At 45.4% G+C, this 17,788-nt stretch overlaps 1 protein-coding gene across 1 annotated transcript in view; it reads right to left on the minus strand.

The window, feature by feature from the left end:
- Positions 1-17,788, minus strand: part of LOC146785394 (guanylate cyclase soluble subunit beta-2-like) — a 579,800-nt gene that overhangs the window by 552,030 nt on the left and 9,982 nt on the right. The window contains exons 3-4 of the mRNA XM_085632898.1: positions 7,750-7,844; positions 6,981-7,141 (exon numbers count right to left, since the gene is read on the minus strand). Of these exons, the coding sequence (XP_085489024.1) occupies positions 6,981-7,141; positions 7,750-7,844 (256 nt within the window). The remainder of the gene's footprint in view (positions 1-6,980; positions 7,142-7,749; positions 7,845-17,788) is intronic.

A 17,788-nucleotide genomic window follows, 5' to 3' on the forward strand; every position in this document is an offset into this window, starting at 1 on the left:
GATGGTGCCCACTGGGGATTACCGCATGGGGACAGGACTCACTGTCTATATTAGAAACGGGGTTTCTGGTTGGCTAGGGTATGCACCTAAGCCAGGCAGAACCCACCACTCTAGTCAGGGTTAGGGAGTTACACACCTAAGATAACCCCTGCTCGCCCCCTTGGTAGCTTGGCAGAGCAGTCAGGCTTATCCGAGAGGCAATGTGTAAAGCGTTTGCGCCACACACACCAGTGAAACACTAGGCACACCACAAAAAGAGACTCCACACAAGGTTATATAAAAATATTTTTTGTATTGTACATAAAACACCTTAGACCAGAATCACATAAATCACTTTGCCAACTAGGCAATTGTCACGACGTCACATAGATCATGAATCACTTTGCCACTAGGCAATGGTCATAACAGCATAGGTAGTGCAATAGGGTAAATACTCATAGATTGCACATGTTATAAACCACCATCACTGACACTGTACATATGATGCAGGTCCTGAAAGAATACTTGTTATCCTGTCATGGCAAGGCATAACCACAACATAAATCATCGCATCGGGCATGAATATGGAGCAGTTTAGGACACGTTAGCCGAATCACCACATGGTATCAGAATATAATGAAAGACCACGCCACCATGCCTATTTATGTAGACACATGATATTGTCCTTGTTATCCTTACCAGTTTAGGGTAAAAAACGAGATACATCAATATCAGGGCATGAAATGCAGCAAAAACATATGACAGCGCTCCTGGGGGCACCAGGCGCAGCAGCAGCAGCAGCACCGGCGCACCTGTCATAGGTAATGTGGTAATTAAGGCAAGTATAAACAACAAGGCCACTTCCTGGTGTCAAACAGGGCCTCGTTTACGGATTCACCGGGAACTAACCCACCACTGGGTAGCAACCCATCAGAACCCCCCCAAACTCGGTGGGAGTATGCACACCATAACTCCCCACAGGTAAGACGTTTAAGGGCAGCTGCCTGCAACTGCACTGAGCAGCTGCCATAATCCCAGGGTTCATGGGGCACATATAGGCAAGACTGGCATACACGCAGCACCAATATTTTGTGAGGAGACCTCACTCGGTCATCCCCACCAGGGAACTGACTGCAGAGCAGCTACTCGCGTTCACACGGTACAGCTGCAAGTTACCAGATACCCCCCCCCCCCCGAGAGATGCCGTGAGCCACCGGAGTTGGGCGTCTCGAGGCTGCAGTCTTTCAAAGAGTGCGAGATGGCCTCACTTCTATTTTTAGGCCCCCAGCTGCCAACACCATGGCAAGAGCCCCAGATCTGGCTCTTGGTCATGGCTGACACCTGGCTCCTTAGGTCGGCAAGCCTCGCTCTCCACGTCTCACTGTCCCATGACGAATCTAGGGCCCCTCCCACAGGTAAGCCCTTAAGTACCCTAAGGAAAGGGTTGGGATGATTCAGGGTTCCCTCCCAGGGGAGGGGTTGGACAGTGGGGAGGATACTCCCATGTCCTTTGTCCAGTTTTATGCCAGAGCAGAAGCCAATGTCTCCCTGAGCTGGCTTGAACTGGAGTATGCAAGGAGGGCACCAAATGTGCCCTTTAAGCAGACTGAGTGGCTCTGGCAAGCGCTCCCACCCTGCCCCAATACACTAAACCCTGTCTGGGAGGTGGTCACACCTCCCTGTGATAGGACATCTATTGTTCTGCCTTCCCTGCTCAAACTTGGCTTAACAGCAGGAGGGCAGAAAAATGTCTCCGGTCGCAGCAGCCCTAGCTTGCTGTCTGGTTCTGGGAGACTGTTAACGGGAGTACTGAGGGCCTCCCGGAGGAGCTGTACAGTGTATGGAATCATACCTCCCATATCATTTGCGGTGTGGGGGAATGATTCCAACATGTTTGATACCAAACATGATAGGGTTTGTTACAGCCAGTTTAGAGATGGTCATCGCATAATGACGCATGGCCACTCTATGTATCATAATGGCGGATGCACTTACAACCTGGGCAAATGGACTCTGAAGGTTGTAGGGGGGTTCTGCTCATGCAGAGGCACCCTCATACTTAGAACCGAGCACCCTGCCTTCAGGAATGAAAGGCCTGCCTTAGAGGTGTCTTATAGGTTTTAAGTGCAGTGACTTCAGATATAGAGAAAGCTATATCTGTCGTACATTGTGGTAACACCAGCTTACACAGGCTGTGAAGGCAGGCCCATAGTCACAATTTGAGCGGTCTTTCATGGGTGGCATAATACATGTTGTAGCCTATGGGAGACCCCTGGTGTACCTATGCCCTGGGAACCTCAGTACCAAATACAGGGGATTTATAAGGGTACACCAGTAGCCAATGTAGGATGTACCTAAGTACTCACCATAACCAATTTAAGGAAGAAAGCACAGAGACTGGAGCCTTGATCAGCAGGAACCCAGTCAGACTAGTCAGAAACCATAACAACACCAGGCAAGAAGTGGAGGTAACCATGCAGAAGGATCCTACCTTCCTACACACACCACTTAGATAGCCAACAAAGCCAGCTAATCTTGAGCAGGGGGATGACCAAAAGCTCACTGTAAGTATTTGCTAAGGTACTGGAAACAACAGGCCAGTCTATCTTCTGTAGTTGAGACATAGAAATGTTCCTCAGCCAATTTCAAAAGTCTCTAGAGACTCAGATTCCCTGTCCCATATTGTCGAAGGTTCCAAAAGAGTGTCAGTGAGGCACGCCATATAACATCTTCTTGGGTGCTAAGTCCTCGGAAATCCATGCACTGCAGATAAAATGTAGGTGCGTATTTACAAAGAGTTAACGCCACCAGAACATCACTTTTTCTGACGTTCTGGTGGCGTTAAGTCCTTTACCTTATTTACAAGGCAGTGTTAAGCCACTTAATGTGGCTTAATGCCACCTTGTAATAATGCCCCTATTCACATAGCACTTAACGTGAAAGGGTGGTGCAATGTGTGTTCCGCTGCAACGCTCACTGCTTTTTGACGCTGCCCCATATTTACAAAGTATGAAGCAGTGCCATAAAATCGACAGGGAATACCTGCTCCTAAGCAGGAGATACAAGGATAAATGTTTCATTTCTCGTCGTATTTTGCTCTTTCCATGTGTGCTGCATTTTGCAGCACACATAGATAGAGCAAATCACCTGTAAAGATTGTTTATGTGCAGGAAGGTGTCCCTTCCTCTACATAAAAAATCATCCCTGCAGCACAGGCAACCTTGCAACATGGCGCATGGGTGCCTGGGCTGGCGCTAGGCAGCTTCTCTAGAGCCTGTGCTAGGAGATATGCAGGGGTGTCCTGCATTCTTGTAAATACGGCGCATCCCTGCGCTTTGAAACTGATGGAGCGCAACATTACCAGTTTTGGCATAACAGTGCTCAGCCAGTTTCTAGTAAATATACCCCATAGATTTGAATTCTTTGATGGGCCCCTGAAACTGAAATCCGACTAGTAAATATTAAATTAGTCACTCTGTATTTGAGAACAATTTTACAAGCAGGCTGATGATGCCAAGTTATAGCGGTTCTATTTTTATTTTGTACATTTCTCAAGCAAAGCTTCAAAAGCAAAAGAGTGTCTCTTAAATAAAGAAATAGTAGCAATGCCTAGTCTGATGGCACAGTGAGCTAATGCTTCTGCCCAAAAGAGTCGTTGTTTGGCCACCAAGCCACAGATTCTAACCATGGCCCGCCTACACATGCTTTCATCCTTCTCAGGTCAACAAAGAAATACCATTGAGCTGATTAGAATCAGCATGTTTTATCTGTCAAAGGTGTCAAAAGGGTTCCTTTGGGCGACCATGTCCTCTACACACACAGCTATTATGTTATGCTTTTTTATATAAATGCAGTGAGCGTAGATCTGCTGTGCTTTAACAATGGGAACATTTATAAAGTTTAGATTCTAATCCAAGTTAATGAACATTGGTTCTGGGAGATTACTTGTCAGAACACTAACTCTGCATCACTACCTTCACCTCCTTTCAGAGCGCTTCAAATGACAAACTATAATATTCCATCAATCATTATTTCTTTTTATTGCCTTCCGTGTCATTTTACTCTGCTCAGCCCAGACTCTTGGCCTCTCCTTGGCTTTTCAGTTTGCAGGAACCTTTTCTCCCGCTAGGCTCTCTTCGACCAGGTGAGACAGCTCAGTTGTTTAATGCTTCCAGTGAATAAATGTAAGTGTAACCGAAAACTTACATTCTGCTCTGTTCACCCAGCTTCTAATCCTACTTATCCTAATAAGGTTGATAAAAGGAGGGTTTTGCAATATATTGAGATTATTTTTAGTGACTACTTTGGTTGGAATCATGACGAGGGTGGGGTGGTTTCACCGAACGATTGTTGACAATGTTCTGCTTTATTGTACCGTAACCCTGTCTAAATATGTCCAAATGTGTCTGCTGGGTTATTTGTCACATTCGATTAATTTATGGCCTTTTCAACTCCATTCTGATCTAAGAGCTGCATACAACATGGACACAGGTACTCTTAGAATATTTGGAGACTTGGTGCTAATCAAAAACATGAATCCAGACTACTGCACAAACTATTATTACAAATGCACTTGGAGTTCCGATGTTCTTTACTAAGGGCACTGGCAATATTAGTGACTGGTTTCCGAATTATACCCATCATCAGGGGGGTATTAATCCTCCATTTTAGTTCCAAAAGGCAGTCTCAAAATGTGATGGTATGGGAATCTTTATGTGGGTGCCTAGGGATGCCGGTGGCCCTCCATTTGAGAGGGGTCGCTTGTGAGCCTTTCATGAATTAAAGGCTACATGAGTTTGCTTTTAAGCCCCTTTGCGTATAAAGTAATATACTCCAAATTCTTGAATTCCGACTATTTTATTGCTTGACGTGAGCAAATCCATCATGGACCAACATCTCACATGTACCTGAGCATCCCTAGGCATCCATATAAACTCTGAAATGCATATTGGGGACAATATGGCAAGCGAGCATATGAGTGGATACACTGAAAACTGAGCGCATGATGAAAATACCTCAACAGCCGCCTCACATTCTACACACCCACCCGCCAACTCCGATCGGCCAATCTCGCCCTCGCCACCGTCCCACGTATCCGCAGTGCCACCGCCGGAGGAAGATCCTTCTCCTACCTGGCAGCCAAGACATGGAACTCCCTCCCCACCCACCTACGGCTGACCCAGGACCATCTCTCCTTCAGGAAACAACTCAAGACCTGGCTATTCGAGCAGCAGGGACTCCCACTCCCCCCAGCGCCTTGAGACCCTCACGGGTGAGTAGCGCGCTCTACAAATGTGATGATTGATTGATTGATTGAATTTTCATTTTGCCATGAAAGTTGCAAAGAAACAATGGAACCCTGTGAGTTGAGAGGGACCGAGGGTGTGCAACGTATTACAAGAGACAGTGGTCCCTGTCAAACTAACATAAAGCAATGGTACACAGAACTACAGTAAGATCTGTGTTGGTATTTAACCAAATGTAAAACAATGTATTTATTGAACGAATAATCAATGAAACAAGAATAAAAAATATAAGCAAGGGGCAGTGGGTAAAAAAGGGATTGGAAATCAACAGATTTCCAGGACGCAGGCATTAGCATATAAGGTGTCTTTAACAGCAAGATACATATTTACAACCGGCACAATGTGAAGAACATCTTGTGCTCCACATAAATCCTAATAAAACAAGTGGAGTCAAGATGTGGGTGTGGATGAAGTTTCAATCGCAAATAAGGTTGGGGGATCATAATCAGGACAGAGGGATACATGCCTGAGAGGATGCGTGAGAAAATTGCACCAGGGAGTGACCGTGTAAGTAGAACCTTTCGCATTGGTCCAACTTAGGAGTCCCGGTTCCCGTGCCTGCTTGTCGCATCGTGGGCTGCGGCTAGATACAACCATTGCGTTTCTAAGGTCTCAATTCATGTATCCTGTGCCAGATCTTAGTTGGTAGGGGACGGAGGGTAGTAAATCGGTACTTGGCAAGTTTGCATATATCCTTGTTTGTGTCTTGAGATTCACAGATACGGTGATCTCATTACTCAGACCAGTGGGGAAGGTTCTACTTACACAGTCACTCCCCCGTCTAATTTTCTCAGGCATATTCTCAGGCATGAATCTCTCTGTCCTGGTGATGATCCCGTACCCTTAGTCGGGATCGAAACTTCGTCCACACCCACATCTTGACTCCACTTGTTTTATTATGATTTATGTGGAGCACAAGATGTTCTTTACATTGTGACTGCTGTAAATATGTATCTTGCTGTTAAAGTCACCTTATATGTAAATGCCGAGGTCTGGAAATCTGTTGATTTCCAACCCCTTTTTTACCTACTGCACCTTGCTTATATTATTTTCTTGTTTCTTTGATTATTCGTTCAATAAATACATTGTTTTCCATTTGGATAAATACCAACAGATCTTACTGTAGTTCTGTGTACCATTTCTTTATGTTACTTTGACAGGGACCACTGTCTCTCGCAATAGGGAAAGTTGCGACAAGCAAATGGACGGTAACAAACTGCTGAAACGATAATCAATTAAGTTTTTGTATGAAACTTTTGCTAACACTGAATATTTTGGTTCAGAATTTTGAAATTATGGCGATGCCTCTGTGGGACTACTTGTCTTATGACAGACAGCATTGATGCTTGGACAGTTACCCCATGCTTTCTTTCGCGCTACCAATATGACCAACAGAAAACAGAGCGAATGTATTGGTTAATACAAACTGAATCCAAAAGTTATAATAGTTAGACACCAATAAAATCAACCGATTTCATTACAAACCAGTTCCAAAATTCAACTGCGGCGGACTGGAATTTCAGCCAGAAATGGACCACCCACGCAAAGAGCGCTACTTATCACCGACCGTCGTTAACTCTTACCGCCAAAACAATCAAAAGAGGAATGTGAGGCGCGCGCTGCGCTCTCTACGTGCAAGTCTTCTTAGCATGCCGTGAGTTCGAAGCACGCGCATTGTACATCGAGTGGACTTGCCTGGTAGGACAGAGACAGGTAGCTGTGCAGCGCGTCCAGGTTTTCGATGAATTCATAAAGGTTCCCGCCCAGCGTCCTCAGCATGTGGTCGTAGCCGGATCGCTTGCAGAATTCGAAGAAGAACTCCCCGAACTGCTTCAGCACCACGGCCTGGGGGACAGCTGTGAGAGGAACACCAAGTTAGTGTGCTACGACCGAACGGCGCCACCTTCTGGAAATGATTAGCCCCGGAAAACTGATTTAAGATACATAGTGGAGCAACACACTTGGTTTTAAAACACCACATTTCATTTACTTTAAGAGCAGCGTAAAGCAAGTATTTGAGTTCCTGTTTTAATAAGAGGTTCTACTTTTATCAATAAAACACAAGATGTTCAGCTTTTTATGGCTGTAATTTAGAGATGTTTGTGCAAGTGAATAGGCTTTTGTGTTTGCGTGTGAATTGGTGAAGTTTAGTTACAGGCTGATTGTGAGGTCCCTGAAGGGTGACCCTGACACACACTTTCCTACGCCCCTACCTTGTTTGCATGCGTTTCCTGTACAAACCACATAGGTCTGGGACTCTTTTACATTCCGTCGCCTTTAAACCTTGCCTGCTTTGGCCAGGACTTGTTTGCAAGACGGCCTGGTTCGCCTATATCTAAATGTTGAACCCCATTACACATGCTGGCATGCTGGGTGGCATTGAAGCACGTTTGGCGTATGTGTCTCTGGTACCACGTGCCCTGCTTTGTTCAGTGCGTACCCCGGAAGCTTGCGGCAAACCTACCCAACAGTATGCAAGCTTCTTCCACCAGCTGCATTGTGATCTCGTCTTGGTACACCTCATAAGTCATGAAATTGTCTTGAACTCCGGCCTTCATTCTGTAAACAAAAACATACAGACGGTGCTCTTGGATTTGAATTTACACATTCTGCATCAAAGCATTTAGCAAATAACACACAACTGTCGAAACAGTTGTGCCAGAAGGTTTTGAAAAAAACAATACATATGCAAAATAAAAAATATGTCAAGAGTGTTGCAAAGAAACGACACTGACATTAATGGCAAATGATATATAAAATATGACAGTGTTTTTCTGTAGACTAATTATTTCCAAAAATAATACTTAATAAGTTGGTGGATGTAGCTTCTATTGACCCAGGAGTGTCCCTTCTGGAATTCAAGCGTCTACATAAAGGAAAGGGTGTTACATGTCTATGCACCACTCCTATGGGAGTGGGGAAAGAAATTAACCCCTTTTTTATATTACCCTCACCCACTCTAATAGTGGCATGAGTCATCATCAGGTTCACCCTGACTCCTAAAGGTCAGGTTGGGCTCTACCATGTTCCAGGGAGCTCTTATGAGGAAAATTAAATAGGGGGCGTAACTTTAAAGATTACAATTCCTCATCCACTCCCGTGGTTCTCCCTTTATTAGTGGGGTGGATGGGAAAGATTAAAATATATATTACATAGGAAGTATTTTTTTCCCAGAGTTTTATGTAGCGCAAACGTGACCTGAAGGTCTCAGAGAGCTTTACATGAGCACCAGTTACGTTACACAAGGACACATTCATTTTTGTTAGACACAGGGACATTAAGTCAATTACCCAGAATCACAGGATGTTGAGCATCATTGCCGAGACTCGTACCCTATTCCCCAGATTTGAGATGGACCGCCCTAGCCCGTTAGGTCACATCCTCTCCCCAGTATTAGGATACAATGGTCCTATGACCCTAAATCATCAGCTTGTTTCAGTCCTATACCAATGGCCTAATAAGGGAGGGTTCGAAATCGTATAACAAACCCAATGACATATATTACGTGGTTCTTGTGTGGCATGCAAATACACTCAAAGCATGCACAGGCAGTGTAATACTTGCCACTTTGGGTTCTACCCAATGTAGCGGAGATAATTGTCCTCACGGGGGGCAAGAGTGAGTAGCCAAGTAGTAAAACCTTCACCAAGGGTTCCGATCCACTGTGTGGCCTACTTGGCTCTGCTCCTCTGCATGTGGTAACTTGGGGGAGTTATATGATTATGAACCCACCCTGACAAAAGCCCAGAACCTTCTAAGGCTGTTAGTATAGGGGTTCTTCTGAAACCTACAGACCTTTATGTTTTGAGGAGGATGTGGCTTCTATTCACAGTTGAAGCATTAATCAAAATATGCAATGAAAAAATTAAGAGCATCATCCAAAAATACTGAAACCAACCATAACAAAGGAGTACTTGATATAAATTATTTACAAAATATTAATAACAATAGAATAGTAGACTATTACATGAATGAAGCCCTCTAACTGTGAAAAATTTGCAAAGTGAATAGCGAAGTGACATGTGCACATAGACCAAATAGAAGATGTATGGCTGTCGACTGGAGTTATTTTACAAGAGTGGGGTTCCAGCTGTAAAGGAGTGGGGTCAATCAGAGTCTATATTGCATCTGTACTCGACAGCGTTTCAACCTCTGGATAATGTGAGGTCATCATCAGGACATGAGTGAATAGATGAGCGCAATGATGTGGGTCATGACTCGTGGTAGGTAGGAGGAGTGGGAAAGGGCCCAGCAGTTGCTTAAATGGCCAATTAAGTGGTTCTCGAAGAACCATGGGTCAAAGCTCCTTCTGAGTAGGATGAAACAAAACGGACCCAGTTATAATCATTGTGGACCATTAGAGAAATTTACAACCAGGTAGGCATTGGTTGAAATGCCCACTCAGAAATGCCATTAGGTAAACTGAGTAAGATAAAGAATGCAGCCCAGTGGTCAACTGAAAGACAATGGCATGCTAGAAACGCTTGCTCCAACATAAATGTAGAAGTCTCCCTGATTGATTCCTTCATGAGCACCTGATTTTGGTACACTGTTCTTACTGCCAGGGGTCTCTTAAGTAATTAGCAACACTGGGTCCAGATACATTGTTGCTGGAGCAAGCATTTCTAGCATGCCATTCCATTTGAATTAACCACTAGGCTTCATTCCTTATCTTACTGTTCATATTGCTATTGTTGAGTGGGCATTTCAGGCCATGCCTCACCTTGCTGTGAGTTTGGTGGTTTACTGACACCGTTAAACCTTGAGTACCGTGCTCTCCACGCCACTGGAATCAAGCTATCCTGGCTGAAGAGGGGTGAAACCCCAAAACTGGTCCTAGGATGCTTGTTTCCAGTCCAGGGAGGACCTGGCTTGGAAGTTCGGGCTGGACTGTTCCCATGAGGCACAGGGTCAAGACTAATTTGCATATGGCTGGGTTCAAACTGGAATGGCATGGTGAGCAAACAAACGATGGATTTAGGCCCAGATATCTGTACTGGGGTGAATGTATGACATTGTTCTGCATTCTGTTCATCAATAGTTCTTCTTGCAACTATTCACTCATGTCCTGATGATGACCTCACATTATCCAGAGGTTGAAACACTGTCGAATGCAGATGCAATATAGACTCTGGTTGACGCCACTCCTGTAAAGTAACTCTGGAGTCCAGAATCATATACGTCTTCTTCTTTTTTTTATATGCACTTGTCACTTTTCTATTCACTTTGCACCTTTTTCAGAGTTTGAGCAGTTGATTCATTTAGTCATCTGCAATTCTTGTATTGATATTAGTTTTATAAATTGTATCAAGTACCAATTTGTTATGGTTGTTTTCAATATTCTAAATTGTTTTTTTATTTTATTTATTTCAATCCATAACATGTATCATAAATAATACCATATACGTAGATACTTTAAACAAATAAGGAACACAAAATAAACAGTACTGATAATAGCCAGCAGTTAAATAAGCTGTATTACCCATAAGAACAAAAAAATACTCTACTTGTTCATTTAATATTACAAATTTACAGGCTCAACCATGGGGCCCCATATCTGTAAACCTAGTTTCCGTCTTCGTACACTTTCTAAAGAATAGCGGCTGTTCTCTAGATTATACACCACATAAAATTTAGCTCTCCATATCTCAAACGAAGGGGCATCCTTCTGTAACCAAACTGAAGCAATACATAACCTTGCCACTGCTGTGGCCATAAAAATCAAATACCGGAATTTATGGAGCCCCTTCCCCTGTAAGGAGGTGTCCTCATCCCTAATAGCATTACTTCAGATGAAATATTAATACCACTCTCCGTAATCTCCGTCATAAACCCTTCAATGTGTCTCAACAATTGTGCTAGGTGGGTGCATGCATAGAAGAGATGTACTATGTCAGCCTCCTCAGCCCCACTACGAAAGCATTTCCCCTCGTTCATACCCCCCCCCCCCCATTTTAGCTTTTTTGCTGCAGTATAATACAGACTGAATATCGTCTCATAATGTTGTGCTTTTAGCTTGGCAGATACCAAGATTCTTTCAGCCATATCTATAGCGGGCTCCAGAAATTCACCGTGCCGCCCCAGCTGATTGCTCCATTTAAGATTTTGGGCCATTAAATCGTTCTGCTGTGTATCTAACAAGCAATTGTATAATACACCTATCTTGGCTATGCACCTTATAGCCTCAACCAGAGGATTAATTTCTACCCCTTTCAGCTTCTGACTTCTATACTTCTATATAGAAAGTCCCTGACTTGTAAATATTTTAAAAAGTTGTTTTTTCCCAATGCATGTTTTTCAGTTAGAGATGAAAAAGAGGAGAGATCTCCATTATCATAAAAGTCACCAATTTGCTTTATTCCCTTGGATCTCCATCTATCCATTGTCAGGTCCCAAAAGACAGCAAGTAATAAAGCTGAAGCATCCGTAGGTGTATAAAAACATACCCCTTGCTTTGAAGGCTACTCCGAACCGCCTTCCAAACTTTAAATGCGATTACCAAAGCTTTATACCTGTTTTTATTATAGTAACTTGGTTACAAAATCCTAAACAAACAGTTCTTAGCTGTTGCCCCGAGTAGCATGTGATATATTGACGGTGCTTCAGCATCATTACCCACCTCCTCCCCTGTTAACAAAATGTGCATATTTTGTAAAATACACGCGAAATATTAAAATGTAAAATTAGGGACTGACCACCATCCACGCTTATGAGGTAGTGTCATGTATTTGAGTGGTCTGTGAGATTTGCCCTGCCCCCAAATACATTTTGCTCATGTAGAATGTAAACTTTGCATCATTACCCGTATTGCTCTAAAGAAATACAAAACTTTGGGTAGAACCCTCATTTTAAGGACATTTCACCTCCCACCAATGACAAATGCAGACATTCCACACGCTCTAATTCTTGCTTAGTTCCAGCAAGTATAGAGCCCCAGTTAGTCTCAACCAGTTCCTTCAGACACACCATGATTTTAACCCCCAAGTATGTAACCTCATCAGTTACCCATGGGTCACCTTGATAGTCGTTATTGGCACAGATCATCTGTGTTTTAGTCGGGTTGAGTTTATACCCTGATACGGTACCAAATTTATTAGCAAGCTGTTCTATCTCAGGGATGGCTGCACCCGGATCTGAGGTCACCACCGCTATGTCATCCGCATAAGCCTACACCCGGAACTGGTGCTGCCCGTATATTACAGAGCTGATCTTATTACTGCTTTCCAACATAGTTATAAAAGGATTGATATGCAAAGCCAAAAGGAGCGGGGAGCACGGACAGCCCTGCCTTGTCCCCCTCGTTATACAGACAGACTTGGACTCCTTCCCCATTATACATATCCTGGCAGTAGGAGATTTGTACATGATTTGAATAGCCTTAAAAAAACCTGACCCGAACCCCAACCTAAGTAATACCGCCCATAAAAATCCCCAGGAGACACGGTCAAATGCCTTTTCAGCTTCTAACCCATAGTAGTATGTTGCACCTTTGCTAGATCCAGCAGGGTAACTACCCTATTAATATGATTGACCGTGCCCCTGACTAGGATAAAGCTATGCTGGTAAATAGAGACCAAAGGAGTAATAACCCATGCCAATCTTGTTGCCAGAATTTTGGCATAGATTTTCCCATCGCAATTTAGTAGGGATATCTATCTATAAGAGCTCGGTAAAGCCTGGGGCTTGTCTTTTAAAAAAAAAAACAATAATATTTGCCTCACTCCAAGGGGGTGGAGCATTTCCACACTGTGCTTCTTGTAGAGTAGCCAACATATCGGATTTTAACTCCTGGAAAAAGGTTTTGTAAACTTCCAGCGGGAGCTTATCTGAGACCGCAGCCTTACCACTGGCTAATGCGTAGATTGCAACTTCTAGCTCCTCCACCGTGATGGGGGTATCCAATATTTTCTGTTCTTCCTTACCTAGCACTTCAGTATTTAGAATTTGTAACAGCCCCTCCCCCGTTCGACCATCGAAATTGCTCTTGGTATATAGCTCCTCATAAAATGCACGGAATCCATCAAAAATGCTGTCATTTGTTTCCACTATCCTCCCCCTGAACCAATCATAGTATTAATTCACGGTGCTGCTTCTTTAGAGCGTAACCTTTGTGCCAGACATCGCCCTGTAGTTTCACCATATTCATAAATCTCTTCTCTGAACAGCTTATATTTACTAGTGATCTCCTTACCCCAAACCAGGTTAATTTTAGTCTTACGGTGGGCTATCGCAATTTGTAATGGATTTAAAACAGCCCCAGCGGATATCCCTTGGATAAGTCTCTCTTACGCCCTTCTAAGATCTTCCAAACGTACTTGCATTTCGAGTTTAAGTTGTCTCTGTCGGAAGAGTCCATAGCTGAGGGTTTCCCCCGTAAACCCAGCATTTAAGGCATCCCAAACTATAGCCCTAGAGGTTGACTCTCTATTTATGCCGAGGATCTGCCCTAACCAGGTTTTAATATGATTCAAAAACTGGGTATCCAGCAGAAGCTTCCTGTCAAAGTATGATTCTGCTAATGGCCAGAATATCCCACAAAAGCGGGCCATGATCAGCTGTGATCCGTGGCCACATCTAATTTTAGCCCCAGATGTAAGTGCCCCAGTTTATTGTGTGGATGTGAATAAAATGTGAATCCTGGATCTGGATACTTCAAAGTGTGCCACACATCCACAAGTCCGTGGTCAACCAATAACGCTGCAGTGCCCTAAAAACCTTAGGTTTTCTCCCCTTGTAATTGCTGTAGATCAACTAAGATTGTTGGCAACCCAAATGAATGTTAAAATCCCCACATACAATCAATGGAGTAAGCCATGATGCCAGTTCTAGATTCAATCCTTCCAGTACTGCTGCCTTGTCTAGGTTCGGCCAGTGGAGGAAAATTGTGTGCAGCCTCAGATGTGGCTAGACTAGGCAGAAGTGGCTCTGGGCTCGGAGTGCAGCGCAATGGTGCGGGCTTGCAATATGGAGCACCCGGAAAAGCTGACAAACTGCATGGAGGTGAGAAGGGGGGAGGAAAAAAATCCCTGTGTTGTTTATGCCCGCCAACAGCAGGAAATCAGTGCTTTCTCAGGAATCAATACATGCAGATTGGAAACAGCCTGAGGTATTCTTACAAGCTCAGAGTAGCAATTGCTCTTTGGCAAAAATGTTGCCGGCTGACAGTTGCGCTCAGGAGGGTCAGAGACTATCGGAGAAGCCCAATCAAAGCAAACCCAATTGGAACTCCAAGAAAGGGGAGGGACAGAAAATATGACGGGATTGGTGAAAATCAAAGTATAGCCTCCCCATACCTTGGAGATCGCCGCCCACTTCCTGCTTGGCGCGAACGGAGGCGCTTAAAGGCGGACAGCACCAACAGAGGAGCGGGAACGCTAAAGACCAGACCGGTGGGGACGCGCTGCGAGGGGGCTCGCAGTCTACCTGATCTTCTTGCCTCTCCTTGCTTCACCGACTTCACTGGGCAATCGGGCGCGGCTGGGCTCCTGACGCTGTGGTCTCCCCCGACGGCGAGCAGCTGACATCGCTCGGCCGCGGAGCGGGGTCGAGACTACAGCTCCCAGCCTGCCCTGGGAGATCGCCGCCCACTTCCTGCTTGGCGCGAACGGAGGCGCTTAAAGGCGGACAGCACCAACAGAGGAGCGGGAACGCTAAAGACCAGACCGGTGGGGACGCGCTGCGAGGGGGCTCGCAGTCTACCTGATCTTCTTGCCTCTCCTTGCTTCACCGACTTCACTGGGCAATCGGGCGCGGCTGGGCTCCTGACGCTGTGGTCTCCCCCGACGGCGAGCAGCTGACATCGCTCGGCCGCGGAGCGGGGTCGAGACTACAGCTCCCAGCCTGCCCTGGGAGATCGCCGCCCACTTCCTGCTTGGCGCGAACGGAGGCGCTTAAAGGCGGACAGCACCAACAGAGGAGCGGGAACGCTAAAGACCAGACCGGTGGGGACGCGCTGCGAGGGGGCTCGCAGTCTACCTGATCTTCTTGCCTCTCCTTGCTTCACCGACTTCACTGGGCAATCGGGCGCGGCTGGGCTCCTGACGCTGTGGTCTCCCCCGACGGCAAGCAGCTGACATCGCTCGGCCGCGGAGCGGGGTCGAGACTACAGCTCCCAGCCTGCCCTGGGAGATCGCCGCCCACTTCCTGCTTGGCGCGAACGGAGGCGCTTAAAAACAGACAGATCCCTCCGCGTCGCGGACGCGCGCGGACGGCGCCGGGCGGAGCCCGGGCAGAGGGCGGGCCGTCTGTGGCCGTCCGGGGACGACGAGGGACGGGACGGGCAACCCCCCTTGGCCCCAGCGCTTGCATCGGAGAATAGACCCAGGTATTGCATTACCTGTTTGCGCAGGGAAGTTGGACAGGGTACTGAATCCCTTTGAAAAACAGCAGTTTTACCCTTGACCTTAGGGGAATTATGTCTACTCATCCCAACACTCGCTCTGCTGGGATTAAATCAAACAAAAAACCCACCCCTAAACCAACTCGGGGGGAAACTACAAAGGAGGGCGCCCTTGCAAGTGGGAAGAAACCAACTGCAATCGACTTAATGCTAAAGAAAGTGACTGGCGAAATTGAACGCATGGAAAGGAGTTTATCCTCCTCGCCTAACCTTAACGCCATCATTCAAACACCCTCTAGAGATGTCTTAATAGTAGATAGCCCAAATACTCAGGGTAGTGTATCCCAAACAACCAATGATATAGAGGACGTCCCCTGTGCACTAACCGCAGGCTTAGAAACCTCTGAGCTTAATGACATGACCATTAGGAAAAAAAGGAAGCGATTGGGGAGAAATAAGGGATATCAGAGACAGTGGAAAGAACTACCAAGAGACAATTCTCTATCATGTACCCAAGAGCACACAATAGCAGCAAATGACTCTCAAGTAGAATCCGCACCACCAGGGTGGATTGACACGGTAGTTTTGGATTTGAAAATACAGCTAGAATCTTTCATCACGACACAATTAAAGCCTATCATAAGTAAGGTGGATAAAATAATGTGTGAGCTCACCAAACTATCTAAAGCCCTAGAGCACACACTTACTAAAACTCCACTTGCTCCACCCCAATCAACTGAGGTAACCACAAATGATAAGGCAGACTCAAAGAGAGCACAAAATAACAATTGTGTTAGTCACTCCCATCAAGAAATAGTCCAGGTTCATGAGGCCCCCAAAATTGCCCAAAACCCCAAAGGGGTTACTAATGATAACTCCAGAGGAAGACACAATCAAGGTGTAAGTAATACACAAAGAGAGAAACCGATCCCTCAACCTTTAATGCAATGGAGACAGGACGATCGTACCCAGAGGGAAGGGAATTATAATAACTGTTATACAGACCCTGATCCCTTTTATAACAACAACGCTCCACACATAGATCTCCCCCCCGAGGAGTGTCCTTTTGTAGTTATTTTTGCAGGGGTCCCGGAAATTAGGCCTAATGAGAGAGAAACCCATTATCAACTGCTCACCAAAATTTCCAAGTGGCTGAATATCCATAGACCCTTAAGCATGGGGGAGAGAGGAGAGATAGCAAGTGTAAGAAGGGCAAGCTGGATTGGGGGAAGGAATAAAGACATTAGAGGTGATTGCATAGTTGCACACTTCACGGACACTAGTCTGGTTGAGTACATTCTGAAGAACTCCAATAGGAACCAAACAAGTACCATTTGTGCACTCCCACTCGGGTATTTTTACCCTAGATCCAGGAATAATAATTATGGGGGTGACGAGGGAGGGTGGACGCGGGTTAGAGCGCAGCGCCCACATAGACCAAGACTAGCAAGCCGCCCTGAACAGCCCTATCCCCCCAGAGATCGCGTACAATGGACAAATAGATTTGCCCCATTTCAATCATTAGAAGATATTGATTGACTCACACCCACAGAAATCACTAGTGTAGTAAGCCTGGCTACCAGTGGTTGCTCTGGCCTAGACTCATGGGGCACATGTGGGACTGAGGAAAGTACCCAATCTGGGAGATTGGACTCACCTCGGAGGCAGAGGGGAACCAATTCACCCAATATCGATCTACCTATAGCTGGGGAGGACAGTTTAACTTTGACTCCCACAACAAAAGGCAAGGACAAGATGGAGGGTTTGACCATCCTTTCTTGGAATATTGCAGGGTTGGAAGTCAAATTTAAAAGTAAGGAATGGGTAGAATTTATAAAATCCTTCCATGTCATAGCACTCCAAGAAACTTGGGCAAAGGATTCAGGCCCATGTCAATTGGAGGGCTACAAGTGTTTTTTTAGACCCGCACAAGGAACAAACTCGGGTAGGGCAAGAGGAGGCCTAGTAGTTTATGTGGACTTAGACCTGAAAGGTACCTGGTCTTACCCAGATTGTTCCTCAGACAACATACAAACAGTTAGACTTCTCCACAAGGGGGAGAGTCTACTGTTAGTAAACTTTTATAACTCCGGCCCAGTGGAAGGGAAATTCCCAATATTAGCGGAGCTGGAAGGTAGACTAAGTGAGGAACTAGAGCAAAGGA

This window comes from Triturus cristatus, chromosome 11 (genome assembly GCF_964204655.1).
Source record: "Triturus cristatus chromosome 11, aTriCri1.1, whole genome shotgun sequence".
Lineage (NCBI taxonomy): Eukaryota > Metazoa > Chordata > Amphibia > Caudata > Salamandridae > Triturus > Triturus cristatus.